This window comes from Daucus carota, chromosome 9 (genome assembly GCF_001625215.2).
Source record: "Daucus carota subsp. sativus chromosome 9, DH1 v3.0, whole genome shotgun sequence".
NCBI lineage: Eukaryota > Viridiplantae > Streptophyta > Magnoliopsida > Apiales > Apiaceae > Daucus > Daucus carota.
In genome coordinates this window covers 41,663,385-41,690,055 of record NC_030389.2, presented here as the reverse complement: position 1 = coordinate 41,690,055, position 26,671 = coordinate 41,663,385, and the positions used below count along the sequence as shown (strand labels likewise).

At 33.0% G+C, this 26,671-nt stretch overlaps 3 protein-coding genes across 5 annotated transcripts; all 3 read right to left on the bottom strand.

Annotated features, from left to right (window-relative positions):
* Window positions 1-3,805: 3,805 nt before the first annotated feature.
* On the bottom strand, window positions 3,806-4,985 carry LOC108202433 (protein LIGHT-DEPENDENT SHORT HYPOCOTYLS 4). Its single transcript, XM_017370811.2, has one exon. The coding sequence runs from the start codon at window positions 4,574-4,576 to the stop codon at window positions 3,980-3,982; it is 597 nt and encodes a 198-aa protein (XP_017226300.1). The 5' UTR covers window positions 4,577-4,985; the 3' UTR covers window positions 3,806-3,979.
* A 5,620-nt stretch (window positions 4,986-10,605) lies between these two features.
* LOC108202432 (putative E3 ubiquitin-protein ligase XBAT35) lies at window positions 10,606-17,197 on the bottom strand. Of its 3 annotated transcripts, XM_017370809.2 has the most exons (11): window positions 16,828-17,197; window positions 16,181-16,295; window positions 15,600-15,680; window positions 15,405-15,493; window positions 15,201-15,292; window positions 13,939-14,020; window positions 13,106-13,208; window positions 12,917-12,991; window positions 12,251-12,336; window positions 11,266-11,960; window positions 10,606-10,909 (listed from the first exon to the last, which is right to left on the bottom strand). In XM_017370809.2, exons 1-10 carry the CDS (start codon window positions 16,927-16,929, stop codon window positions 11,277-11,279), a joined length of 1,509 nt encoding a protein of 502 aa, XP_017226298.1. In that variant the 5' UTR covers window positions 16,930-17,197; the 3' UTR covers window positions 10,606-10,909; window positions 11,266-11,276. The 3 variants fall into 3 exon arrangements, with proteins under 3 accessions (XP_017226298.1, XP_017226299.1, XP_063940544.1); XM_017370810.2 differs by lacking the exon at window positions 12,917-12,991 and having other exon boundaries at window positions 16,828-17,164; XM_064084474.1 differs by lacking the exon at window positions 10,606-10,909 and having other exon boundaries at window positions 11,264-11,960; window positions 16,828-17,096.
* Window positions 17,198-21,285: 4,088 nt separating this feature from the next.
* Window positions 21,286-23,738, bottom strand: LOC108200851 (transcription factor MYB4). The gene is made up of 3 exons (XM_017369114.2): window positions 23,543-23,738; window positions 23,307-23,436; window positions 21,286-21,886 (listed from the first exon to the last, which is right to left on the bottom strand). Exons 1-3 carry the CDS (start codon window positions 23,673-23,675, stop codon window positions 21,448-21,450), a joined length of 702 nt encoding a protein of 233 aa, XP_017224603.1. The 5' UTR covers window positions 23,676-23,738; the 3' UTR covers window positions 21,286-21,447.
* Between the last annotated feature and the right edge of the window lie 2,933 nt (window positions 23,739-26,671).

Here is a 26,671-nt window from a genome sequence, read left to right as displayed (position 1 = left end):
GAATAAATCACTTAGTACTACTCACTACGAGACGGCGAACTTGAATAATTTTAACTCCAAAAATATTTCATAAACACCACGGCTATATAAGTGGGCCGACATAGTCAGAGATGCCCACGTGGGAGTGGGCCATTTAGCTCTAATCTTTATGTCGAATCAATGTGGGCCAATCCAGACTGGGCTTAGCGTATAGGCCAGTCTACAGACTTAAACATACGAGTATAAAAATCATCCAATTCCTTGTAAGCTTTTCGAGTTGAAACTGGTACTCGATCATTGCTCTAAAAGTTACAATTACATAACTAGGAGGATTGATTTCGGTTATTCAATAATTATTTCATTAATTTTACTTTTAGATATTATGGTCGGTTTAATTTTGATATTGTATCTTCATGGATTAAATTACATCAAGCTTAATTATTTTTTAAAAGATTCAATTTCTGAGATTTTTTTTTTGTTGTTTTTTTCCTGAGAAATTTTGTTAATTACTAATTTATGCCTGTATGTCAGAAAGATAAGTAGTCTCTCTGTTAAATGATATTCTGGTGGCTTCTAAATTCATTCGATCCCTCTGCCTGATCAATGATTCAAATAATAGCTGTCATAGAATTATGATAGCAAAGATTTTCACGAGCAGTTTATAAATTGACATAGTAATCTTATTATTTTTATGTATTTTATATTTTATATTTTTAAAGAAAGGTTTATTCATTTAACATAAACCATATTCATTACATGTTATTCATTAATATATATACTTAATAATATGTAATTATTTTTTCTATATATGAATATATATATATATATATATATATATATATATATATATATATATATTGATTAATAATAAAATAAAAATTACTAAATCTTATATTTATTATTTTGTTTTATACATATAAAAACTAATAAGAGGTTAAGAAAATCTTAATCATTCATGTTTAATATTTTTTAAGGTCTTTTAAAATTTCAAGACCATTGTATTGGTTATATATCAATTAATGTGTAATATTCACCTACATACACACTTCTTATTTTTTGAACAATAGGAGTTACTTGTGCATGTAGAATTCACATGAAATGTATCTTTTTTTTAACATGAAGATCACGAATGTGAAAGAAAAAGAAATTGAAAACGACATCTTCACGGTTGTATCTGTATCTGCAAGTGTGGGGCAGGAGTGTGTTTGCGACGATAAACAAGCAGAAAAAATCTATTTGGTCAGGTGATTCACTCGTGTGTTTCCAACTATGAACCTATGCATTAATTCATCTTCATTTCTCTTCCAGTACGTTCTGCAAGTCTATATATACAAACATGTATCTCTTTATAAAATTTTAAGGCTTTTTTTTACATAATCAAGTTTTAAAAAAAAATTCCGAAAATATTATCACCTTTTAAGACAAATTGCAAAAATACTATATATATTTCTGAAAATATTTTTAAAAATACGGTGGTTGCATATGCAACCAAATCTGCAACTACGCAACGAAAACATGCAACTAGAAATGCAACTTTAAAAAAAAATATATTTGTTTGCATAATAGGTTGCAACCGGTTGCAAGACAAAAAAATAACTCATGCGGGGCCAATTCTAATATACAACCTAAAAAGCAACTAATACAACCTAAAAATCAACTCAAAATTCAAGATCAATAAAATTAAATTAGCCATTAAGTTGGAATCTCTGGCTAATGACTGTTGTGGCTGCTATATTCATTGGACTCGTGTTACGGACGCTGGAGCTCATCACACTCCATACACACAAACACGCACTCATCACATACGTCCATATACACAAACATGCACTCACATACATAATTTGATGATGTCGTGGGAATCCGGCGTCGTGAGAGCTGCCAAAGACGGCCACAGATTTGATGAAGGGTGTGGGAGGGGAGGAGAAGAGGGGAGTTAGGGTTAGGGACTGAGTGGAGATGGAGACTCGGTGTCGTCGGACCCACCTGAGACGGTGGCGGAATGGGAAAAGATATGGTGGTGTGGATGTGGTGGTGGGCAGCGTGTTGATGGTGTTGAAGAGTGAGTGAGAGGAGAGATAAGTAATAAAAAATGAAAAGGTCAATTGGACAAGGTATTATATTTGAAAATAAGATTGAAAATATAATATATGTGAATGATTTTTGAGAGGGTAGTATATTTGTAAATAAGATCCAAAAAATAATATACATGACAAATTTCCAAAAAATTTCTTAATTAGATACGGTTATAATATTATATAAGTTTTTATTGTGAATAATAAAATCAGCAGACTTTTCATAATATTCAAATTACACAACATTTTCCCCTCCCATTTTTTTACATTTTGCATTGCTCGACACGCATGTTAAAATGCATATAAAATATATTTTTATATTTTTTTTGAAATATAAACAGGAGCCGTTTGGGTGAGTTTAAAATAAGTGTTTCTTAGTTAAAATAAAAAAGTGCAGTAGAAGTGAGAAACAGAAACCGTGAAACAAAAGTAAGCATTCCTAACTTTTTATAAGTGCTTCTTGACTTTTTACACAAACGGTACAAATAAGTGTTTTCAACTTATAAACCAGAAGCCCGACTTTTAAGCCGAAAACAAACACTCCCACAGTTATTTTCACCGTTTGTGTAAAAAGTCAACAATACCTATGGGGTGTATTCGATTGAGATTTTAATAAAATTGTTTTTAGTCCATGAATTTTAATGGATTGTGTGTGATTTTGATTTTGTGCGGATTCTTGATAAAATGTCGCAGAGTTGATAGGATTTAAGCACAAAGCTTTAAAATTCCATTGATTTTGATGAGATTTCAAAAAACTTAAAGTACACCGAAGAATGTCACAAAATCCATCATTTCATGAAATCCAAAAAAATCCATCAGTATTTTGAATACCATTAAATTTTAATAGATTTTAAACAAATATTTTAAAATCTCAATACAATACACCCCTCTTAGCTTTTGTTTCCGCTTCTATTTATTTTTCCAAACCCAAACGGCCCTTTATACGAAACCCTATTCGATTTTGTTATCCTATTGTTTTCTTTTGTTCCGCATACAAAATAACGCGTACGGTATTTGACCAATTGTTGGCAAAAGAAGAAGCTACACGCGGTATGAACTAATGAGCTAGTACCATTTTGCTGCAGTCGTCCCTAAAATCATGTACAAGTAGAATAACTGGTACTCGACAAGAGGTGACACAATGCTTTTATAAAGCTAATAAATATCATTAATCTTCTAATACCCTCATTTACAATAATACACGGATTAACCATTTGGTAAGATATCCAAATCTGTGAAAAGTATGAGCTTAAGATCTCATACAGTAGATTCGAACTCCGGATGAGACACTACCACTGCTTTCATGAGATGTAACTCTATTCAATAAGGTAGCAATAGTAACATAATAGTTGTATATCCTATAGAAGAGTGTAGCAAGAGATGGAAATAAGGAGACTAATATCATCGTGGCGGTTTGAGTAAACTTATTTTTTAGGAATAAGGACGGAAATAAGGACGGAAATAAGGACGGAAATAAGGAGATTATTATTATTATTATTATTATTATTATTATTATGTGATCGTTTGACTAAACTTGTCTTTGAGAAATAAGAGATTATTTGTGAAAAAATTCTACTTTTTTTAAAATAAACCCTTATTTTTTCCTATTAAACACCAAAATTTAGTACAGAAGGAGATAAGTTTTGTTAGCTTCAGCTATCTGGGGTGAATTGATATGTTTATGCATATTCAGAGTACCTGCCATTTCCACAAAACCTTATATATGAACACATACTTCTGCAGAAACAAACCTATTTGATCAGATCAATCTCATATAACATTATTATAGATATTTCATAATGCAGTTCTCAAATAGCTGATAGATCAATAGTTGACAAAGAAATCACAGAAATCGCAACTAGAAACGCTAGTGACAGATATAAATAAATATAGAATACGAGATTAACCGAGGCAATCATCAACCATCATCATCCATTTAAGTTGGATGATGGGGGAGCTTGCAACAGTGCAGCAGCTGGTAGATGTTGCATCTGTGATGGCCTCTTTCTCTTCTTCTTCTCATAGCTAATCCCCCTCGCTTTCGACTGCGAGTCCCGTATTTCACGGAGATAGAGCCTCACAGCACGAGCCCCGAAAGGGTTCGCTTCAGGCTTCCCGCCATTTTCCTCATAGGCCGCCCTGAGGCGGCCTATGAGCGCATCAAGGCTGCCCCAAGCCTGCCTCAGCGGGCAGGGACACGGGGCAGGAGGGTTAGGGTGCCCGTAAAACGGGCACAGCTGGTTGTGCACCTTGGTCTTCCCGAACTGGTCGAGGTACCGGAGAAATTCAAGAACGTGGGCCCCGCTGCAGCGGGCCAGAGAGAGCGGGGGGCGGTGGTTGCGGAGGTACTGCCCGAAGGTGTTCCAGTCGCGGCGCTTCTGGTTCTCATAGCGGCTTAGGGTTGTTGGTGACGTGGCGGAATTGGATGAGGAGGAAGCTAAGGAGTTTGTGTTTGAAGTGGAGATTAGCATGCTTGTGTTGACTGATGAGTTTGCTGAGTTCACCACTTCTTGATTTGAGTTCATTTTGTCTGGATCAAGAACTAGGGTTTCATATACTATTCTTTCACTTATGTGCACATAGATCTAGAGGATTTGAGAGATCAACAAGATTCAAGAAAAGGTTGATGGGTTTTTAGTTTTGAGCTCTTTCATGAATCTTTGGTTGATTGATGAAAACCTAATTACAAAGTGTGGCAAAGGAGGGTTACAACTTACATGTAAAAGAAGAGTAGAAGTGGTAGTGAGATTTGGGTGGTTGGCTTTATGTTGGCTTTGTTTTCAGAAATGTAAGAAGAGAAATAGGAACATAGTTTCCTACAAAAGGGGAAACAAGGTACTATTCATCTCCCTCAACAACAACAGTGTCTTGGTAGACAACAAGAGAGAGAGGATGGGGAGTTATGGTATTTGGCAAGTTTGAAGGGACTTGGTTAGGGCTTTTGTGGAAATAAAAAGAGGTTGACAGTAAGATGGATATGATTGATGGTGACATCCCCCAAATTAATTCATTTTTTTAGTGGGGAGGGAATATTATTGTAGAGTAATTCACTAGTACTCCCCTCCTATTGGCTATTTCTCTCTCTTTTTCCTCTTGTATAATTTGACACTTTTAATCATAAAAAATTAGCTAATTTGTTTGTATGTCTGATTTTATTTATTTCTTACAGTAATCTTTTGGTATGTGGAGGGGAATTAAACAAAACTCACAATTATTGAAAGTTAACATGAAACCGATAAAATACACAAATTAGGGTTTAAATCTAGTCCAATTTGGAACATAAAAATCACTCAAATTGTAAAAAAAGAAAAAGTTTAAGACCTGTATAATAATTTAGCTGAGTAATTGTTCTACCCCGTATTGATGACATTACACTGTAATTGAGCTGATGTCCGACAATCTCATGTGTGATAATTACGAGTAAAGAAAATTATTTCTCAATACATGCATGTCATTGACATATCCATTCACCATTTATCGGAATTTATTAGAGTTTTTTGATAAAATGAGGATTTTTAATAAAATAGTAAGAAAATTTAAATCTTTCTTATGAAAATATGGGAGATCTTAGAGCATACATGTAATATTTACTTGGTTTTTGTATAATTAATTTGGAATATTGATATCGGGAGTATTCTGGTTCAGAAATCAGAATATATCGAGACAGCTTTATTATATCTAAAATTCGTGTAAAATTTCAGTTTTATATATACTTTACCTACATATGCATATTGGTCAACAAAATCTCGAACTCTGGTTATTGTCTCAATCGCATCTGGAATAATTAGAGGATGTTCACAAAATATAATTTCGGAGATGAATGACAATTTTAACACGAAAGATAAATCGTACAGCTTCTTGAATATACGATGAAATAATGAAAACAATGCATGCCAACACGAATAGTCTAATTTATACTATCGGGTCGTTTGGTTGAGCTTAAAATAAGTGTTTCTTGCTTAAAATTAAAAAGTGGAGTAGAAATTAGAAACAAGTTAAGACTTATAAGTGATTAAAGTGTTTGGGAAAAACAAAAGCTAGCATTCCTAGCCTTTTATAAATACTTCTTGACTTTTTACACAAACGGTACAAATAAATACTTCTAATTTATAAATCAGAAGAACGATTTATAAGCCGGAAACAAACACCTCCTATGTTTCTTATTCAATAGCTGCAAAATAATTTAATGTCTAATTTATGGAACACAAGGCTTTACTGTGCCACGAATGTGATGGTTCTGGGAACTGCTCCAATCTTTTTAACTCCTAACTAGTTACTGCTTCACAACAAGTCAAGGATTACAAGAGGCCAAGACCAAGAAGGACTTCAATGTGATAGCTCACTGTTATAGCAGCTCCAGTCAGATCTTTGCCTAAATTAATATATTTCCTGGCTGGTCAAGAATTATTTATTATTAATTTATTATAAACATATTATCAGTAGTATTTTTTTGACACTATAACCTCCTCATCCCAATTCCCACGTTCACATAAAAGATCTGCCCTTAAATTTTCTACTGTGCCTAGGCATCAGTACTGAACTATATGAACATAAAATCTTATATATTTTCAGGATAATACTTTTTCTAAGTATGAAAGCAAAATTAAAAGAAATGTTAAGCCCGTTGAGCTGGTTAACTAAGACAAAGAAAAATGATTGCTTTTTTTTATTTCATAAAAATAATCATTCTCTTTTTAATTCTTTCTAGTTTTATATTGACACAATACTTTATCCACCTCACTTGTCATGTATACTACTTTCTGGATCTTATTTAAAAATGTTTCAGACTTATAAATCCAGCTTTTTATTATAAATCATGAGCACTTATTCATACCGTTTGTGTAATAAGTCAAGAAGCACTTATAAAAAACTAAGAATGCTAGCTTTTGTTTCAGGATTTCTACTTATTTACCAAATACTTTAATCGCTTATAAGTCTCATCTTGCTTCTAACTTCTACTCCACTTATTTATTTTACGCAAAAATCACTTATTTTAAGTTCTCTAAATAACTTCTGATAAGTATTTTTTTCCTTTTAAGATAAACGAGTGAAGTAGTGAACCCCGTAATTCTGTGTTTGGCCAAATCACTATATTGGGCATCCATTGACAACACAAATGTATTTACAGAAGTACCCTCAGTTGTCTACATCATTGAGAATAAGTTGCAAAAAGACTTCGCAAAACTAAGCAGCTGCAACTACAAGTTCATCAATAATTACAAGTACTGTTTATCTCATAGTCTCACATAAGTAACCACCAACAGGAGTACACGTGTAAGGGAAGACTGGACTCAATAATTTACCAAATCTAGATGCATCATGGGGAAAAATATTATTCTTACAGCCTACAGTGGAATGTTGCAATATTTTTGTCTATCGGTTAAAATCAATATTTTCGTTCTCAGTATGCAAGGTTATCCAATAATCTTTTTACACTTAATTTTACTTATGTTTTAGTCAATTTTTTTTATATTTAAAAGTTTTAAAAATTAATATAATCATTATTTTCATCCATTTTTTTGAACTCCATTAATTAACACTCTTGAATCTCTCGATTATGATGATTTTTCTTACGCTTTTCACAAATTTTATATATTTTTATATCAAATTTCGTGTAATATGAAAATTGAGAAAGACAAATTACATTGCAAATTTCTATATCCTAGAAGCTGAAAAATGATGCTTATAGTTTATTTTCTCTTTAAAAATTACTTTTAGACAAAGAATTCGAAATTATAAAACTACTCCTATTTTAGTTTTGGGAGTAGCCAGGCAGCAGGTAGCTAGGTATTATTACTCTAGGTTAGGATTGATTCCTCCTATTGTCTCATGTTTCCTCTTTCAATTATTTATTCTCTTTGTTACTCGGTCCGTTTCTATTTACTTTTATGTTCGGACTATTCATAACATGAGACAAATTACTAATTTACGTCTGATGTATAAGACTAAATATAGTCGTGAGTGATTTTGTTGGATTTGTATTCATGAGTACTTTAATATAATGAAGATTTTATATTTAATACTAATACAAAATTAAAAATATTAATGATAAAAATTGTATATTGACAAACGTGATAAAAGCAAACAGAAAAAATATTAAAAGACGGGGGAGTAGTGTATATTCCCTAATAATAAGAAGTCCTTGCAATAAGTGGTTTTCCATATAATTCAATGATTTTCTAGTGGTTGAAGTTTCGACATTTAGGTAATACTTGCGGATGATTCAAAATATATTTTAATGGTACTGAGGCATAATTATTTAGTTTTAATACACGAGTTATAGGTAGGGACATGTCACGAGAGTTTTCACTAACATGCATGTAAGTATGTATTTTACAAAAAGACATGTCCAAATGGCATATAGTAAAGACTATTACATTATTATGATATTGATATTATTAAAGAACACTTACAAATATTGAGCTAATAATTTAATTGGATCTAAGAATTGACTTTGAAATTATGGTTGGTTAAATATAACTTATAATTATGATGAAGATAATATAACTATCCTGGAACATATTTAAAAAATTAAATATTTAAAATATATAATATTTATATAAAATTTATTATTTATGATATAAATATAATATAAAAAATTAGTAAAAAAGCATCTCAAATAAATACTCCACTTGTCCCATTTTATTTGACCTCATTTCCTTTTTGGGACGTCCCAAAAAGAATGAATCTATAATACTTACTATTTTTGAACACTACTTTTCACTATTACACCCACTACCTCTACATTTTATACTCTCTTTTTAGTACTTAAATAAATACTATTACACCCACTACTTTCCTCCACTATCTCAATCTATTATTAAATAGTGATAGGTCCCACCACTTTACCCACTTTTCAACTACATTTACTACCTTTTTCTTAATCTCCGTAAAAATCAAACCAGCTCATAAAATAGGACGCAGGGAGTAGATGGCATGGTGGTCATGACATGCTCTGTCCTTTTGTAACATTAACCCTAGTTACCCGAGTAGAATTTAGTATGCTTTTAGTTTTCATTCCAGGTAGAAAAATTAGATAAGTAAGTTTATTGTAAATAAGTATACTATTAATATTTAAAATTTTAAATATTTATATTTACATTAATATAAATTACGACTTAAAATGAAATTATTATTATAATAAGAGTTCAATACAATATAGCCAATAATATATTGAAAAGATTAATAATAAACAAATCCATTAAGTGCCAATTTTGAGAATAAATTTCGTATTTGTCGACGAACACCAAACTAGGATAAAAGGATGCAACCTCAAACACACTTTGTGTTGAGAGAAAAGTTATCATATATCACAATTTCATGAAACAATGAAAAATAATCTGAAATATTATTGATATCGAATAATATAACGTTTTGATTGTTAGAAAACAATATAATACGATTTATTATTTTAGAGTAAAAATATCACATGAAATAACGTCTATGGTCTTAAAATACTACACGAAATAACGTTTAGGATTATAAAATACTACGAGACTGACGTTAAGACGTGAAAATGGATGAATGCTACATGATATGGTCTTTAAGACTGTAAATTGATATTTGAGACCATTTTCTCATGTACAGATATTTGAGGCTTTATTTATAAAATGAGAGGCAATAATGTACAAATATTTGAGGCTTTATTTATAAAATGAGTTTGATAAACTCAAGATCTCAGCTCCCACTTAAGCATAAAAAAATTATCCCAGGTCTCCGGATGATAAACTCATCAAGTCCCAACATATAAAAACCATCCCATCTGCTTGATCATCTGATCAATTGGATATTATCACAGAGCTAGCCAGGATGATAAGAACTTTGGTTCAATTATTAGTACCAGTATTAGAATAGAGTATAAAGAGGTCATTTTGGGTCAGAATTGTTTGAAAATAAACAGTCCACGCAGCAGAGTTAGTACCTGGTACTCCCATGAGACTGTTTAATTCAGCAAGCAGCTTTCACGTAAAATTATAAACAAGGATGCTCAGCCTGCATGCTTGTCCTATGGGCTATGGCTATGGACAATAATCAATACAATAAATTATGGCCAAAGCTGCATGCGAGGATGTACAAACATCAACCACCCATTTGATTCCAACTATTTCTTCACTATCAGTTTGCTCAACTTCAACTACTCAGGTTACTCATTTGGTATTAATTATTATACACAATATTTCTCATACATTCTTTAAACTTTGCATTCATAAAACACTCTTTATTCCAAGCCATGAAAAATTTCTCTCGAAAACTGAATTATATGATACAGTGGCCCTGTTTGTTTACCAGAAGCGGAAGCTGCTTCTGGCTTCTGCTTTTCTTGACCCGTTTGTGTAAAGAAATAGAAGCACTTTTAAAAAGCTGAGAATCCTAACTTCTCTCTCACAGCTTCTGCTTCTTTTCCATACACTTTATTCACTTATTACTTCTCACTTCTGCTCCACTTCTCTAGTTTAAGTAAGAAGTCACTTCTTTTAAGTTTGCCCAAACGGCCCCAGTATATATTATAAGAACAAGGATGTGACTTCCTTTTCCATCCGATAGACGCCCCAAATAACAAAATTACCCATTTATTTATGATTATTACTGCACAAGCAACTTGCTCAGGTTCAGATGATGCTGGTTGCTCGTTTAATATATGTACACACGATAATCCTTTTAGACACTTGAAGGTTCCAAGCAAGTACGAAAATACTCATTGTTTCGAGTCGGTTGAAACAATGAGAAACTACTCGGTCCCAATATATACACAAACATAATGTTTCAGAAAGTTGCTTGCCCATATGCATCTCATGCTGTGCTTTCTCTGTTCGAGTCCCAAGTTGCACACTCGTGAGAATGAATTGTCTTTTTTCCACCTGCATAACATCGGCAGACTCTGTTATTCCGTTGGACAAAATTGAAAATTTTGTTACTTTAAAGCAATCATATAAACAAGAATGGGTCATTCACATATGTTGTATACTGATAAAAGACACCTCCAAAAGCAAAGAAACATACCATAATTGAGACATACAAGACTTAAGAAATATCTTTTAGTTTTTTGCCAACTGTGTGCAAGTTCGGGTGCTCTTGTATAATGAAATATGGAAGATTTAACATGCCCGTTTTCTGATGATCATGTATGCAAAAGAACGACATGCCAGTTAATGCATAAGAATGCTATACCAGTTTATGCATGAGAATGCTATACCAGTTTAAGCTTCACTATTACCTTCTTTACAGTCAAACTGCATAGAGCCGTATAACTTGATCAATATTGGCACGACACACTGGGCATCCCCACTTCTTGGCTTTGATCTCATTTAAGCAAGACATGCACCCAGCCATATGACCACATGGAATGCAAGCTCCCTCAACTGGGGCATCCAAACATATTACACATGACGATGTGCCAGCCTCTTCTTTCATTTCAGCAGTTATAGTAGGTGGGGTCTTGACATCTTGGGAGGATATATCAACTGGGGTAAAATCAATTGACGGGTAATGGATTGGCCCATCATCTATAATTGCATCTGTTATAAGTGGTGCCGACGGGGCCGAAACTGGATCAGGGGTCTCATTTGTTGTATGGCTTACAGAAGGAATGTCAGGCTCAGTATCCATATGTTGGGAAGACGTGCCACTTGAACCAACCTCATGGAGTTTTGATTCATTATTACTACCTTTATGAGGAGCAGGAGTTTCCATAGCAGCTGAACCATTGTGATACATGATCTGCGTAGAGTTTGTTGAACTAGTGGATGCATCTTCTGCAGGAAGAGTAACACGATTTGGTGGCCTGTCTTGCATAGTAGGCTGAAGAGAGGCGCTGATTGCCATTGCTAATTCTAAATCTTCTGCTGCTGATGGGCCAGTTCCAGCAACAGAAGGGACTTTAGGTGGGAGAGGATATGTCGGGTGTATCACCTAGAAATTTTGCGCAACAATGTCAGGCTACAATCTTTTTGTTGGCAAGGAAAATATTTCAGCTAAACTTCAAGCATACTAATAAGAAAAATAATAGCCTCTGGAAAATTATTGATATCATACACAATCAAGAAGACACTAAACCTGATGGACGTGAGAATAAGCTAACAAGCCTTGTGTATACAGAGGACTGTCTAGCGCCACAATATACGTAAATTTTACCTCTACAAATCTACAATGCTCAAGTAACTAGAAACTGCAAGGATACTAATGAATAATGATGGTTGTACCTGAGGAATTCCTTTACATGCATTGCTGAACCACTGCAACTGATGTCTGTCACCGATTTTAGCAGGGGCAAGTTTGATCCGAGACTCTGTAAGGAAGCAGGCAAGCACATATATTTAACAACGAGAGATGATAAAAGCAGGACTAAGTGTATATGTATACAAATATATAGTTGTTTCTCTGCTGTACAACTATTGAATAATTATAATAACTTAATATAGACTAGAAGCTTGATAGTATCAATCCATATTGTGGAAGCTCGCTCTTAGACATGTTAAAATCAAGCTCTCCTAAAATCTTCAAAATCGCGAGTATGGTATGGTCCCCAGAACTAATGTTTATTAAGGCCTCTCCAATAAGCCCCGGTTGCTTTATATCTTATTTTCTTTCTTATCATACACCAAGTTACGTCTGGAGAAAAATTTCAGACATTTGATTGATGGCATTTTAAAAATATGGTTCGAGGCAGCTAGGAGTATTCTAACAGAAGGAACAAGCATTTGGCCTTTGCATAAGTCATCAGTGATATGCCTTACAACACACACATGGCTCACTGCTTCATTGTTTATGTCACCTATAAAATACAATAGTTGTGCCTAAAGACCAGAAGTATTTTTTTTTTCCTTCCATTTTTTTAAGTTATGCACTCTAAAACTCAATATACTTACGCCTAAATCCATGAGGTCTACATCTTGCCTCTTGTGAGGCCAAGAGACCTCTCCTTCGTCTCCAGCGCCTTGGTACTATTCATGAAGACACAATAACAGTTAAGATATATGCTTGTACATATGTGTAATAATAATTATGTACAGAGAAACAAATCATATATACACCGAATAATATTTAAAAATACTTACTGTTGGATATATCAGAAATAACCACTGCAGGATCTGCCTGATTTAAATTTAGCTCCTCCAGATTGGCCTTCCATAGTGCAATAATTGTACGAGGTTTGGCATCCTGATTGTTGAAAAGTGTTTTTGAGGTTCAAATGATTAATTACTCACACAAAATACAGGAGTCATAATGCAAATGATGAATATAACAGAAATTATAGTATCTCACTGGAGCTACTAACATGTATACGCAAGATCGAGACGGGCTTTACAAAAAAATAAATTGTGATGACCACATACATAATCATAACACAGAAAGGGATACAAATGGCCAAATAATTAAGCTTAAATGACTTTCTGGAAAATTTCCGAAGTCAAGACCATTTCAACAAATATAAAACACTGTCTGATTATCGGTAAAAGTTTGCCCTAAAATTTGGATGACTTCTAGGAAAAAAACCCAAAGGTGGATACATTTCGACAAATATACAAAGTTGTCTGATTATCAATAAAAATTTCCATGATATAGAATTCCCCCGAGTAAACTTTCGCCTTAACTATAAATTTTGATGGTAATTCCAAATTAGCCAACTTATCCATATCATTCCGCATGTTAATGGAGGAAACAGTAATATACAGCTCTAAAAAGCGTTAATGTCTCAGGCTACTCAGATTTGGCATCTGGCTTATCAAGACTCAGGAGAATGATAACAAACATAACAAAAATAAAACCTTTAGCCAAGCAATTAAAGATATTATTCAGAAATATAGAATAATATAAAACTCTACCCACAAAAAAAAAGACTATAAATTATTATCTCAAGCAACACAATGCATAGGAGTTCTTCAAGTACCTGTGGATTAGTGTATATCGCGAGCTCCAACCTAAACGGTCCCAAGGGATTACGAGAACCACATGGTAAAACAACGACCCATCTGCAAATATGGTAATAAGATTAACAATGGTGAGCTAACGCGCTGTTGTGGTTTTGCAACTACAGTACATTCTTCTAATTCTCAAAGTAAGCCTTTGCCCTCCTAGCACCCTTAATTGTGTTTGGACTCAAATTACTTTGTTGTAACTTAGTTATACTCCAATTAATCCTCTCCCTACCAAAAAGTAGTCAACAAGAAACTTCTAGCAGCCTAGAACCTTGAGATTTTGTATATCTTATGTGCATATGTGTAGAAGTAATAAAAGGAACTACTTCTTGGCAAGGAGAAAAAAAGGTTGGCTTTAATCAGCAATGACACAAATAATTAGAAAATTCTTTCTATTTTGACAGAAGTATTTTCTTTACATTCGAAGCATATCACACAACAGTGAGGTCTGAGTTCAAAGCATAATGCAAGGAGCAAGGATAACAAGGTGCTAAATTTGAGAAGCTATTTTGAAGCACAGAGTTTGTACAGGCCAGAGGTAAATAGAAGAGGGAGTTTCATGTTAACCAGTAATTTTTTGGGGTTGAAGTGAAGATGAGATCGAGGCCTATTAAGTTCTATGGTCAACGATCCATGCCATCACTGAAGTCCAATCTTTGATTTATTCAAGCCACCTATATGCACATGATACTAGGCTGATGCTGGATATGATTGTCGTTCCATTTACGGTGGTTATTCTTGTCTTTTCCTAGGAGGAATCTAAAAGGGCAGTTGTCCATGTTTTACAAGAGCAGGGTTCTATAATAAAGTTCAGTATTTCTCAGTACGAACAGATGGGAAATGATGAAAAATTAACAGACTAAATGAAATTTAGTAAGCTTTATTCAAATTAGTTTTCATTTCGAGGTCAGTTTTAAGGTTACCGTGGAGCGACTCCATAACAAAACTTTGTTTCAATGATGAAGCGTGGGCAACTGCCTCATACATTTGAGAAATACTAGCGTTTTTAAAAATATATTTAGGTCCGCCTCAACCTTACTTCGACAGTAAAAGGTTCTCTACATCCAAATATTTTAAAGGCATTTAGCCTGCAAACACGCCCAGGTGTTCAACTGAGTAACCTGTTACAACGACACTAGGCTGGGGATAGTTGTTCAATCACTTTAAGTTTACTCTACATGTATATGAAGTTTATGAGCATATCCACATAACCAAAAAATAAATTTATACGCACACTTTTCGTGTAAGCAGTTGCGGAGCAAGTAGCTCAAGAAAGCCTGGCCCATAAAACTCTCGCATCCAACCAGAAAATAAGCAAGTATGGGCCTGAAAACGGAAAAAAAAAAACAGAGTAAACATTAATGAAAATCTAGAAGATATAATAGTTATTCTTACACACCAAAAAAATGGTAAATTCATTTAAATCATGGACAAGTACCTCAATTGCGCGAACCACGTTGCCCCACCCTTTAACCCGAGCAACATCAAGTGGTGTTTGACAGTCATCATTCATCACCAGAGCATTTGCTGCAAAGATTCAACAAGAATTAATTAATTTGTAAAGAAAGGGTTCCTGTCAGTTTGAGGCCCATGAAAAACTATCCTATATAACTCATAGCTGCAATTCACTAACCTCCACTTGAAAGCAGCAATTTCACAGTCTGTTCAAGACCTCTTTTAGCAGCATGGTGCAGAGGTGTCCCAGCCTGACGCCCTAAACATTTTTATACCAATATTTTAATAAAATAAAAGCATTAGTTAAATAAGTCATATGCAACATGAAAATACCAAGGTCGTAAAATTGAGGACAGCTTAGCCAACAAATCTACAAACTAGGACTAATGAAAATAACAGGTGAGAGAACTACATATCACCATCCCCCCAAAACACAGAGTACTAGCAAGTTATTGCCACAACACCGTACCACAAATGGCCAATCACAGAAATATAAAGTACTAATTACCAGTTTTCTAACAACAAAATCACCAGATTGTAGTTTGTAGGCTAATTTAGTTTGTATTTAAGCAAACACATTCTATGTGTAGAACATGCAAGTCGCAACCCTCCAACCCAGAGAAAGACTTCTCAAAAGAACACCAATCAAAGAAATCCGAAGCGTGAAGTTGTTGAAATAGATTAACGATGTTATTTGAATTTCAAGAACTTATGAAACAGTAAATACAATCAGGAGAGGTCAAGGGCAAGAGGGATTACCAGGACGATAAGCATTAACATTGGCACCCAACTCAATCAATGTCTTGGCAACATTGCGAAGCTCTGGATTGAGGCAAGCTACCATAAGTGGAGTTTTCAATTCTTTATCCAACCACTGCAACCAAACCAATCAAACTATACTTACCAAATAAATAAATAAAAACATTGCCCTACAGATCACAACCAAAATATCTTGTTTACTTCAACATAAAGCATAAAAATCAAAATCTTAATCAAACACAAGCAAAAAGAATCACAATTCCACAACTTCCACATAACAAGTGCACCAAGTAACAAATTTCCCATCCAATTAACACACACATATTACTCTAAAAATAACCCAAATAAAAATCAAATTCAAACTTCATAACACAGAGAATAGAAAACAAAAGCAACTAACTGTAAGAAAAGAACATGCACCTATCAAATCATAATCAATCAATCAATTTCACACCCAAAATTAAAAATCAAAACTTTGACAAAAACAAGCTAGAAAAAACATCAAAATCCCCCAAGTTCCACACTTTTCATCCAATTAACACCCAAACATAACTCCACAAGAACCCAAACAACACTTCAGCCAAAACCCATTACACAAAAGCAAAGCAAAACAAATCAACAAGAGCCAAGAATCGCAAAGAAATCACCTCAAGCCCAGCCCCATCATTCCGAAGAGCTCTGACACCTTCAATATTCCCAGAATTCACCTGCTGGTAGAGCAACTCATCTTTGGATGGCTGTTGACCCATTTGAATAAAGTGTAATGTGTATGATATGTTTGTATATTTATGTATGAATTGAGGAAAGTGAAGAAGAAAGAGGGTGTTTTTGTGGAAATAAATTAAGTGGGTGTGTCTAACTCTTTTTCTTCTTCAAGAAGAGATGCTTACGTTTCTGAGCGTGTGGGGTGATGATTACTACAAACATTGAATTTCTTCGAGACTTTGTCGATTACACCGGTATTACAATAATGTTTAATTTATTGTAATTAGTTGAACAAACAAACGCGGTGTTGATACTTAGCCCGACGATACTGGTGTCTTGGTTTATCTTAATCTTTCAAAGTAAGTTAATTAATTTTAATAAAATATATAAATATATAGAGTGGGGCGGAGACCAATATTTTTATATAAATGAATATTCTATTTTTATGAATAAAATATGTTAAACATATATAAAATACTTAGAAGGTGTATTGGATTGGGATTTTAAAATATCTTTTTCATTCATTAAATTTGAGAGTATTCGATTCAGATTGTTTGAAATCAATTATAATCTTGAGGTATTCAATTGAGATTTTAAATTAGGGAAATTCTCAATGGTACACTTCTAGTTTTGGCTTTTCCAAATGGTACGCAAAATGTTTTTGGCTTCTCAGTGGTACACTCGTACTATTCTACCTTTCTTTGCTATACACCTCCCGTCAACAGCTGTTAACCAAACGTTAATTTTTCCATAAAAACAGTACAAACTTGATAAGAAATGTAAAAACCAGCCAACAAAACAGTAAAAATGATCCAAAAAGATTCATAGACACTAATTTAAAAATTCCAACACGATCCAAGTAGAAGCAACAAGAGTTCAGGTCTGAACATCATAATAAACTTTCTAAACACACCAACCAAAAAACAGAATGCATTAATGTTCTTAAATATTAGATGAAGCAGGCTGAGAAATGTTAATCTCAGTAGCCTGTGATGATTTAGATGCTTCCTTTGCTGCCTTAGCTGCTGCCTTTGCTGCATTGGATTGGTCTCTCACTCTTGGATTTCTTATCACCACAGGTTCACCCTTTTCTTGTGCTTCCTTCCTTTGTTTAGCAGTAAGGCCTCCTCTGCAGGTCCTTGAATTGTGACCATAACAGTCACATTTAGTGCACTTTACTGTTTTGGCTCTCTTGCCTTTTTGATCTTCCCCTTCCTCTCTTTTTCTATTTCTGCAAGGTCTGCCAACACCTCTTTTGAGTGTTGGTGGTTTAATAGTAGGAATGTCTTCAAATGATGGCCACTGATCTTTGTCAGGTATTGGATTGATGCCAAAACTGTAGGCCTGCTTATATGTCTTCACTGAATACCATGTGCTTACTACCTTGTGGGGATCGATTTTAGCGTGCAACATTGCTCTAATGGCATGCCTACATGGTATTCCAGACAACTGCCAAGCACCACAAGAACAAATTTTTGAGTTCAAAGATAAAGGAAATTGAGATGTACCCTCATGGATCTCATATTCTCCAGGTTTTGACATGTAAGCTTTGCAACTGATTGTCTCCTTGCTTATAACTTTCAAAATCTTGACAATCTTTGGACAGAGGTCATCATCATGCCAAGTACTTGCAGCTTGCTGTCTAGTTGCCATTCTCACCATGCAAACTCTCCTAATCCCTAAACAAAAAAAAGAGACAAAGTTAGAACATGTTTGCAGGCAATGAAAACCAAATCTGAATGAAAAAACAAGTATAAATGTACCTTCAAGCAAGGTCTTCAAATTCTTCAAATTCTTCAAATTCTTGAAGGCTGTATTAGGTGAGATAGGAGGTGAGGGTAGGATATTAGGTGTGATTGTGGTTTTAGTCTTTGGCTTAGGCTTAGGTTTGGGTTTGGCTTTAGTCTTTGGCTTAGCTATAGGTTTAGGTTTGGCTTTAGTCTTTGGCTTCTGTTTTGGGTTACTTGTGGATGGTTTCACTGAGGTGTCCTCAAGATCATTCAAAGACACGTCAAATTCATCTTCAGTGTCATTCTCATCCTCATTTTCTGCATTACCATCAACCTCAACAGTCTTCTTATGCTCATTTTGCCTTCTCAGATTCATAACCAGCTTGTACAGGGGAGTGGGTTGCATCTTTGTCCCAACCCATATCATAATCTCAGTACTGTCTTTAAACCTTTCGAACATTTGCATCAGATGGGCATCATTCTCTAACCATTTGTGTTTCATATTCCAGGCATACGCAAAGGTTGGATAACCAAAATCTAAGTGAATACCCCTTCTTTTAGCCTCATCTTCATACTCCATAATTAGGTCCAACAACGTGCATTTATCTATTTCGACCTTAATATCTATATTGCTATCCCTCCAATTAAACGTCACAATCTTATGATCACCCATTCTACAGTACAAAACAAACTCAAACATTCAACAAAAACATACATACATGACTACACAGGACAGTACATTACTTTAAGAAATAGCAATACAAACAACAATACACGTACAACAGTGTATACATACAGTAAATTATGCATGCGCCCTATATATACATACACACAAAAACCAACAAACATACGAACAACGAAATGCAAGTGAAGCTGAAGACGGAGAAAACGAAATATACCTCAGTTGAAGATGAATCGCAGATTGAGAAGATGAAGAATCGAATATGCACTCCTGATTGATACGGAAAGCTCTCGCTTGTACAAACCCTTGCTGTTGTTGTAGTCGACCGTTATGCACAATTTTTACCTAAGCCCTCTTTTTTACCTAACCCGACTATTAACCCGAGTCTGCTGTAATTTCTTATGTTTTAAAGTTTTTTATTAATTTTAATTAAGGAGAACTTAACGTTTATTTAACAGGTGTTAACGGGAGGGGTATGGCGCAGAACGTTTGAATAGTGTACGTGTACCACTGAGAAGCCAAAAACATTTTGCGTACCATTTGGAAAAGCCAAAACTAGAAGTGTACCATTCAGAATTTCCCTTTAAATTATGCTACAAATCTAGTGGTATTCAATTGGGATTTTAAATTATGTTTTAAAATCCGATGGTATTCAATTGGTATTTTTTGGAATCAATTAAAATCCGATGGTATTCGAATGCTGATGGAGTTTTCTGGATTTCATAAAATGATAGATTTTGTGACATTTTTTTAATGTATTTTAAGTTTTTGAAATTCCACCAAAATCAATGATATTTTGAAGCATGTTGCTTAAATCACATCAACTCTACGATATTTTATCAAGAATCCACACAAAATCAAAATCACATATAATCTATTAAAATTTATACATTAAAAATAATGTATTAAAATCTCAATCAAATGCATCCCGTTAATATCATGTAATATAAGGTTTTCCCTTTGAAAAATCTTTTCCACCATAAAAGGCCCAACATGCCCGTTAATGCAATTTGCAATTTGGAACGGATAATTTAAGCCCACATGGAAGCTTTTCTCACAGAATTTGTTTGGTACTCGTGTCATGCAGTTTCATGTAGCAGGTCTGCCAGAACATCTCGGCCAGATTCCTAACCGATTCTCTAAATATATATTCCCTCCGTTCCATCAGGATGTTTATGTTCAGTGTTTGCACGCATTTTGAGACTCTTATAAAATATAGTTCAATAACTTTTTTTTAATTTTTTTTTCTGAATAAAAATTTAAACGTCTGACTTTTTTTCAGGATTTTTTTTAAAAATAAAAAACATTATAGAACTATATCTTATAGGAGCCTAAAAATGTGTGTCAAAAAATAGCGTAAAAAACCTGGTGGCATAGATGGAGTAATAGAATATGTATCTTTTAAGGGATTACTACGTTGTATTGAATAGTAACTCCAACAATATTACCTATATACATTCTCCATTATTATTATAATATTATATTCAACTTATAATAAGAGAGAGAAAAGAGGGAAATAGTGGGAAAAAGAAAAGAAGTGAATATTTTATTTCTCAAAATAGTATGAGGAATGGCTTCACAATCCTTAAAAATGAGGGATGAAGTGTGCATCCTAACTTTTTCGGGCCTTAAGCACTCCTGACTTGGAAAAACAAATTTTTAATAATAAAATTAAAATTATATATTAGGCACTTCTTAAATTTTTTTAATAATTTTTAATAATAGATTTGATAATGTATGACATCTAGAATTATTAATATTTGAGATTTTTTTCAACAATAATTAAGACTCCTTTTCCAAATTCTAGATCCACTGAACACTACTCTTAAATTGGATGGATCAATAGAACAGTGACATGCACATAATAACTTTCCTCGGTTTTTTCCTCAATATGAAGCCGAACCAGCTAGTCAATACAATGCATTCAGCTTTTCTAACTTCACAGTTCACATCACCACAAATAAAAGCACTACAGAAATAGAAAGCAATTCAAAATCACTACCCTGGCTTTATAATTTTCTAGTTCAGTGCATCATGCTAACTTTTTTCCAATGAACACCTTTAAAATGTCTAATTTGTTTAAAAGTCAATTAAGAAGGCCATACATCACATAGAAAATTCTCAACTTCTACTTTTCTAGTACTGCTTCCTTAAAACTCTGGCAAGTCTTTAAAATCCTCAGCTCCACTGAAAAGATTGCACCAAAAGTCCATTTCAGCATCTACATTGCCACTTTCCTGAAACTCCTCGATAATCCCCGGGACCCCTTTATCTTGATTATTTATGGTGAATTCTTCGGACCAAAAACTTGCGTCGATTTCTGGAATTTTTGAGCTCTCTGACAACTCTGTATTTTGTTCCGACTTAATGACACACTTAGCCTTGGCTGATGAGTCTGTGACCGAGGATAGTTCACTAGTCGAATGTTGTGGGCTATTCCTCCGATTCTCAGATTCCACTTGCATTTTAACATTCGACTCATTTTTGACCTGATCATAGTTTTTGAGCTTTTTCTTCAAGTGAGTATGCCAGACATTTTTAATTTCATTGTCTGTTCTCCCCGGTAGTTTCGCAGCAATTGCTGCCCATCTAGCAAAAAACCAAAATTATATGTATAAGATAACAACACGAGGGCCTAAACTGTATAGTTTAATGATAGTGGACGGTAAAATAAGTTAAGTATTGTGGCACAAAAGCCTAAAGAGATACTGTTTATGATTCAACCTGAAAGCTCTGTAAATTTGAGGGTAAAACAACAGAACAGTTTTGTTACTTTATACACAATACACTAATAACATCACTAAAGCAGAACTCTTTAAATTGTCGTTCTACTCGACCATCTAGTTAGTGCAAATATCAATTGCCTACCGTTCTGAATTATAATGCTAACCCTGGTACTCTTATTATTTACTATCTACACAAATAGATATACTATCAAGATCTTTGTCAAGAAGAACAAACCCAGAGTACTAGTTTGAAAACTCTTTGAATAGATTCGTAAAAGGGCTACATCATTAAACTATAAACTTCTCCCTCCGTCCACTTTTGATTGTCCTTTCTCGGAAAAAATTGTCCCTAAATAGTTGTCTTTCTCATTTTCAAAACAGCATTTTGAGATTTTTTTTCTAAGAATTATCCTTTCCTTGCGATTTCTAATATTTGACTAATTAAAACATATAAACAACTCTACTTAATCAACTTATGTGAAAGATATTATGAGGGGTAATCAGTGAAACAAATTACTCTGCAACTAACATTTTCATTTTCCTAAGATGTGTGTTTTTGTCAAAACGGAGTAATAATACTACATATATTTGACAAAATATACATGACAACTATGACACGGTGATGTATACCGGTACTACCACTACTGTTGTACATTATTGATTTCATAACATCTCGAATTCCACCCATATTGAACAAGACAAAATGCCAAACAAAATCCATGCAACCCAAATTGGCAACTGCAGAATTCAATATTCAGACTCAGCTTTCAAGAATTATTTTATATAGTAATACAAGAGTGTCATGTGAGCACCTGAATTTGTTATTTGATCCTCAGTCCAAAGATCCTCTCTATATACACATATTTCAAATTTCCAAGTGTCTTCAAATGAAGCATATAAACTAGGATTTAGCAAAAAAGTATTATATAAATTGAGATTTATTATCTATGTGACTATGTGACAAATCTGTACATATTTGTGACTCTTGATGACTCCAGATAGATAGATAGAATATGCCACCTTTTTATTCCTTGGGCTTTGGTATGTGAAAATCATGAATTTTAACACTCTGTATTTATAATAATTTTACCTTTGTACCAACAAAATACTTACTTTTACATTCTAAAATTTATTTTTGTTTTAAAAAACTAAGACACAAAAATGGTAATCTATCCACAAAATTAAACATTATTCATGTTAATATCTTAAAACTCATTAAGGTAATGTATATCTAATATAATATAGTAAGTGGTAATAACAAAAACTAGATTATACTAACTCACTTGTTACCAAGCTTCTGATGCAGTTCAATGATGGTCTCTTCCTCTTCTTTGCTAAAATTTCCCCTTTTAATATCTGGTCGCAAATAGTTGATCCATCTCAGCCTGCAACTCTTCCCACACCTTAACAGCCCTGATTCAAAAAATAAATAAAAATTTAAAATGATTAGTCCTTTATGGTGGATTAGTATTTGTAGGAAATAAATCTACAAAGAGTTCGGAAAATAGTTAACAATTACCAGCTAGTTTAGGAAGAGCCCTCCAGTTTCCATGACCATTTTGTTGAATAAAAGAGATGAGAATTTGGTCTTCTTCACTACTCCATGGGCCTTTCTTCAGTCCCATCTTCTCACAGCAAGGAGCTCTCCCCATCTTTCTTGAATACAACTCATGTGACGGTCTCTCTTTTGTGGGGGTGTGTATTTATATAGTTGATGCACATGTATGTATGTGTGTTTGGTCAATATTCTATCATTTGAATGGTTATATGAAAAAGCTGAATACAAAGATTTCATTTTTTAAGATTTTATGGGATTATTAATTCTACAGATGTCGTTTCCTCTGTATCGTAATCTTATCTGGAACTTTGTTATTATCGAAAAGGTAGAGTAAAATATTATTTTTAGATGTTGGCAACAAATTATAATATTATTGTATCAACATATATGAATGTATTAAAGAGATATATTCAACTGAGATTTTAACGGATATTATTTAGTATGTGGATTTTAATGGATTGTATCTGCTTTTTGATTTCATACGAATTTTAATAAAATATCATAGAATTGATGATGGTCTTTAAAATTTAGGGACAATACTTTAAAATCTCGTGGATTTTGGAGAAGTTTCAAATATATTAAAATACACATGATAATGCCATAAAATCTATTATTTTATGAAATCCAAAAAAATCTATCGGTATTTGAATATCATCAGATCTTAATAAATTTTAAATAATCTCAATTAAATACCATAAGATTTTGTAGGAAAATATAAGGCTCTAATTGAATATCCAAAAAAATTAATATAATTTTTAAAATCCGAATTAAATACCCTCGAATTTCATAAATGACTTTTTAAAAAAAAAAACATCCCAATTAAATACACTTCTCTAAAATATTGAAGATATTTCATATGGTTAAATTATTTGGGAATACGTACCATTTCGTGATGAGTTAAATTGGAATCAATATTTCAAATTTATCAAAACTAGTTGAGAAACCGCGCGTTGCGGCGGCGTATAAATATTATATTAATAATTTAGTATTAATATTTGTTGAATAAAATAATTTTGTGGCTGTTTATAAAAAGTATATTAATGATTCAAAATTAATATTTTTAGGATAAAATAAATTTTATATTATAAAATTCTTAATGTAATACCAATAACAATATATAAAATTGCAAAATTGGACTATAATTCATGGTGAAAAAATGAAAATATATTTATACACGTAATTAACAATTCAAAGTACGATGAATCTTAATTTTATTTATGTTTTTTTTTTTTGAAAAGTAATCATGTTCATACATTATCACCCTCCTCTAATATTTTTTGATTGGTTGTGCACAAAAACATCTAACTTAAATCCGTGAGATAGTGGTCTATAACTACCCTTGCTTGTAACAACTTTTATACAGCCTCCACTTAAAAGTTGGTTGAACGGAGCAAACAGATAATGCATGAATAAATTTTTCCTGTATACAGAGTAAATTATATAAAAATTAACAACAACAAACATGTCCGATGAACAAAACAAATATTATAAGAAAAACAACAAACATACATCACTAATAGTTGATTTATTGATATCGTCCATAAATATCATGTCAATACTATTTTCTTTTCCGGTATTTGGATTTGTCGACTTCCACATAACACTCTATAACTACCTTTGCTTGCAACAACTTTTATTTTTTTTAATACTGTATAAACAGCTTCACTTATCGTCGCAGAAGAACGACACCACCGAGTTAGAAATCGAGCAAGAGAACTATAGAGGTGGCTAGGTTGCCGTATTGAAAGAGAGGAGGTTGTGTTTTAATAATCCAAAACCCGACAATCTATACGGGTATTTATAGGTGCAGAGATACTTGTGTGCTACTCTTTCCCATAATTAAACAATCTGAAACAAAATCAGATTAAAATTTTTAAGCTACTATATTCCATAAATAATATAAAACAAAATCAGATTCTGAAACTTACTTCTAATATATCCAAAACTAAAAAAGGTAATTTTAATTTTTGATATTTTTCATCCAAAAATTCCAAAAAATTAGAAAAATTGAACAGAACAATATGAGAGGCGCCACATACACGCCCCTCGCTTCTCCTTTATATAAGTGTATTGATTTTATGACATTCAATTAAAATTATTTAACATTCATTAAAATATGATGATATCTCAAAATTATGGTGGAGAAATAAAAAATATAATTATATTAACATATACATCTTTGAAATGGGTTTCATATGAAGATTATTATTTCAATTAATTAAAAAGGCCGCTACTCATAACTAACTACGATAACCATTTTTAATAATGGATAACAATTTCAAAATTATATTATTTTAATCTTAAAATTCTTATCATATACGACACCGCACTTTCATATCCAAGTATAGTAACGTCTGTTTAACATCGCCGTTATGAATGCCATCATTTCATTGGCAATTATTTCCGTTAGATAATTATAGATATCAAATATAGATAAATCGGATTATCCGTTTTCAAAAAAGTAATAGAACGATATTTTTACCATTAATTTAAAAATTGGTAATTTTATATAAATCAATTATATTTTATAGAAATTATATAAAAATTCAACACAATCTGACCCTTTCGAATTCAAATTGAATTTTTTAACTCATTTTGAGTACGAGTTGACACAAAACTTGACCTAGTAAGACAATCCGACCCCTTCAAATTCATGTATCACTATTAATCCATTAAAATTAAAATCCGGATTAATACGCTCGCGTAAGATTTGTTGGATAAATATGTTATTCGTGCAAAATCTTATAAGGTTAACACTCCTAAACGGATAATTCGAATCCGGATATGCCGTTTAAATTCGGAAATCTAAATTCGTATCTAATTCAATACTCCCTACGTCCCTTTGATTTCTATACACTTTCCTTTTCGAGATGTCCCATTCAATTCTATACATTCCAGAACTTTCCCAAAATAGTAAATATTTATAATATAAAAATCTCACCCACCCACTAACTTCATCTACTTTTTCAAATCTATCACTTAAATATTTGTGGGTCCCACCACTTACCTACTTTTCTTTCTCTTTCCCATTACTTTACATTACTTTATACACTTTTTTTAATCTCCGTGTCCAATACAAACGTATATAAT

What these genes read in the sequence shown, in the direction of transcription:
- LOC108202432 (XM_017370809.2), bottom strand. Translation starts at nt 16,929, where the DNA reads ATGGGTCAACAGCCATCCAAAGATGAGTTGCTCTACCAGCAGGTGAAT. An exon ending in ATTGCTGCTTTCAAGTGGAG is followed by an intron (nt 15,494 to 15,599) that starts GTTAGTGAATTG and finishes GAATCTTTGCAG; the next exon opens with CAAATGCTCTGGTGATGAAT. An exon ending in TAGACCTCATGGATTTAGGC is followed by an intron (nt 12,337 to 12,916) that starts GTAAGTATATTG and finishes GCTTCCTTACAG; the next exon opens with AGTCTCGGATCAAACTTGCC.
- LOC108202433 (XM_017370811.2), bottom strand. Translation starts at nt 4,576, where the DNA reads ATGAACTCAAATCAAGAAGTGGTGAACTCAGCAAACTCATCAGTCAAC.
- LOC108200851 (XM_017369114.2), bottom strand. Translation starts at nt 23,675, where the DNA reads ATGGGGAGAGCTCCTTGCTGTGAGAAGATGGGACTGAAGAAAGGCCCA. An exon ending in GGCTCTTCCTAAACTAGCTG is followed by an intron (nt 23,437 to 23,542) that starts GTAATTGTTAAC and finishes TTTTTGAATCAG; the next exon opens with GGCTGTTAAGGTGTGGGAAG. An exon ending in CATCAGAAGCTTGGTAACAA is followed by an intron (nt 21,887 to 23,306) that starts GTGAGTTAGTAT and finishes GTTTTTTGCTAG; the next exon opens with ATGGGCAGCAATTGCTGCGA.